Here is a 2,742-nt window from a genome sequence, read left to right as displayed (position 1 = left end):
TTATTTGATAAAAATAATCAATATTTCTGTCATTACATTGTTGTGCTCATATGTGTTTGCTTCATAAGTTGTATCGATACTCCTTCGATGATAATTAACCTTCTTTTTTTCTTTTACTAATATAATTGGTGATGAAGATGTAGCAGATGCTTGCAGAAATGGGTTTTCTTTTAAATATTGACCAGAGTTTTATAATATTCTTCTTTCTGTCGCTTTGTTGCTTCTTATTAAAACTTTATGAAAGAGAATGGCAATGAAATTGAAAAAAGGGAAAAATAGGGGAAATTATCATGTAGCTTTCCTATTCAAATTTTGACCTTGTTCATATATAAAGCCAAAGGAGACAGGTTCCAATGTTACTCCCTATGTCAGCTAGAGTTCTCTCTTCTTTCAAATTTCCCTGGTTTTCTTTTTTGTCTTCCTCTAGAGTAGAGACACCCTGATTTTTATGTTCACCAAAAAACAAGCCAAGTCCCCACTTTTATTTATCACCACCCAACAATAGAATTTGTAGCCAAGGCAAATCAAACCAAACAAACAAGCTTGTTTGTATATATATATATCCCCTCTCTTTCAGTTCCAAGTATGTCAAATATCTCCGGTGATGATGATGATGGAAGCTTCTCTTCTGGAGATAAACAACAACAGCTGCAAATTAATAAATTTCCCGTTTCTGGTGCTTCTAATACCAATGGTTCTTCTTCTTCATCATCTCAACAGCCACTGCAAGGAGCCAAGAGGAAAAGGAATTTACCAGGAACTCCAGGTAAATCCCATTTTTGTTTTACCCCCCATGATTTCGATCGAGTTAGATGCATGGCTTTGAGTTCTTAAAAAAGCTGATGGCTTTTTGGAAGGGAAAAAAAATATAGTTCCTTAATTTGAAAAAAGGGTTCAATTATTGCTATAAGATTACAATAATTGCTAAGAAACTGTTTGCTTGATTGCACTTTTTTCACTTCTCTATGGGGGCCATACAAACAATGCTTTTTTTTATTTTTGTTTGAATATCAGATCCAAATGCTGAAGTTATTGCTCTATCACCAACAACGCTGATGGCCACAAATAGGTTTGTATGTGAGATATGCAAAAAAGGGTTCCAAAGGGACCAAAACTTGCAACTACACCGGAGAGGACATAATCTTCCTTGGAAGTTAAAGCAAAGGGCGACCACCGAGGTCAAGAAACGAGTTTACGTATGTCCCGAGCCCAGTTGTGTCCACCACAACGCGGCTCGAGCGCTAGGTGACCTTACCGGGATCAAGAAGCATTTTAGCCGTAAGCATGGTGAGAAGAAATGGAAGTGTGACAAGTGTTCGAAGAAATACGCGGTTCAATCGGATTGGAAAGCTCATCAGAAGACCTGTGGTACTAAGGAATATAAATGTGATTGTGGAACCATCTTTGCAAGGTAAATGTTTGAGAGAAATGTTGGTTTTAAGGCAATGTTGGCTGACAATTGATGGGGTTTTCTGGTTATTGTTTATGCAGGAGAGACAGCTTTATCACACATAGAGCTTTCTGTGATGCATTAGCTGAAGAAAACAACAAGGTGAACAACAACCATGGAGCATTGATGAACAATATGGGATCACCAAACTCACAAAACCAAATTGCAGAGCTCATGTCATCATCAATGTCAATGAGCGGCAATGTATTACCTGATTTCAAGTCCCTTCCACAAGAGCTAGTGCCTATGCAATTTAAGTCCATGAACATGGGAGGCGGAGGGGGCATCTTTTCGAGCAGCTCGGGCACTTTATTTGGTGGTCCAAGAACCATTTCCTCAGCGTCCTCTAGCTTACAACTTAGTACAAATACCTCATCTGGTTTCAGTTATTTACAGGATAACATAAATGGCTGTTGCCAAGTATCCGGGTCACCCCACATGTCTGCAACAGCTTTGCTACAAAAAGCAGCTCAAATGGGTTCAGCTGGTAGTAATAGTATAAACTCTACCATGATGCAAAAAAGCTTTGAAACGCCATACGATCAGTTCCCAGTATCACAAGCCGATCAGTCAAACATGGTTGGGATCAGCCATGGCAGCCCCAATGAAATGACCCAACTTTTTAATGCTGCCACTGAAGCAATGAACCATATGGGAATGTTCACCACCACCACCAACATGTTCATCAACCAAGGAGGCTTGATGATGAATAACCACATGGAACATGAAGATAGTGCAAGCCCGACAGTGCCATCGATATTTGGAGTTAGCAATGGAGGAAGTAACATGACGACCCTTGATTTCATGGGGATTAATAATGAAGGGTCAAGGACAACAGCAGCAAATTTGCATGAAGAACAGTTTGAGCAACAAAGAATGTCAATGATGAACCCTTTTCAACAACAACAGCTCTCACATGGGGATTCAGCTATCGAAAAGCCCATCTGGGATGTTTGAGAGTTACAGCTTTTCTTATTTTGTTTTGGGGTTACTTTTGGCTGACAGCTTTGGCTGGAAGATCTTGTTGCTGTTGCATGGTGACAAAGCTGATATGGCCACTTTGGGATTAGGTACCAAATAGGGTTTCTCAGGGTCCACTCCCCACTTACATATAACGTCAAGCAAAGCATGGGCCTTCAATTTTTAATTTTCATAATGACAGTACACTGTGCATGGTATGGGAGCCATTTGTTGTCACGAAATAACCTGGAAGACTCGTTTTACTTCAAAAACTGAAATCAAACGAACCAATTTGTAATGACAAAAAGGTAATTTTAATCTCAGGTTTGATA

General features: G+C 39.4%; 1 protein-coding gene across 1 annotated transcript; it reads left to right on the top strand.

Annotated features, from left to right (window-relative positions):
- The first annotated feature begins 340 nt into the window (after window positions 1–340).
- LOC105762661 (zinc finger protein GAI-ASSOCIATED FACTOR 1) lies at window positions 341–2,742 on the top strand. Its single transcript, XM_012580475.2, has 3 exons — window positions 341–766; window positions 1,015–1,411; window positions 1,492–2,742. Exons 1-3 carry the CDS (start codon window positions 586–588, stop codon window positions 2,405–2,407), a joined length of 1,494 nt encoding a protein of 497 aa, XP_012435929.1. The 5' UTR covers window positions 341–585; the 3' UTR covers window positions 2,408–2,742.

The sequence above is a fragment of the Gossypium raimondii genome, chromosome 12 (assembly GCF_025698545.1).
Source record: "Gossypium raimondii isolate GPD5lz chromosome 12, ASM2569854v1, whole genome shotgun sequence".
Classification (NCBI taxonomy): domain Eukaryota; kingdom Viridiplantae; phylum Streptophyta; class Magnoliopsida; order Malvales; family Malvaceae; genus Gossypium; species Gossypium raimondii.
Note: the sequence above shows the minus strand (reverse complement) of the source record. Positions and strands in the feature narration are given on the sequence as shown.

Coding starts and splice junctions, on each gene's coding strand:
- LOC105762661 (XM_012580475.2), top strand. CDS start 586: ATGTCAAATATCTCCGGTGATGATGATGATGGAAGCTTCTCTTCTGGA. Junction 767..1,014: donor GAATTTACCAGGAACTCCAG/GTAAATCCCATT, acceptor TTTGAATATCAG/ATCCAAATGCTGAAGTTATT. Junction 1,412..1,491: donor TGTGGAACCATCTTTGCAAG/GTAAATGTTTGA, acceptor TTGTTTATGCAG/GAGAGACAGCTTTATCACAC.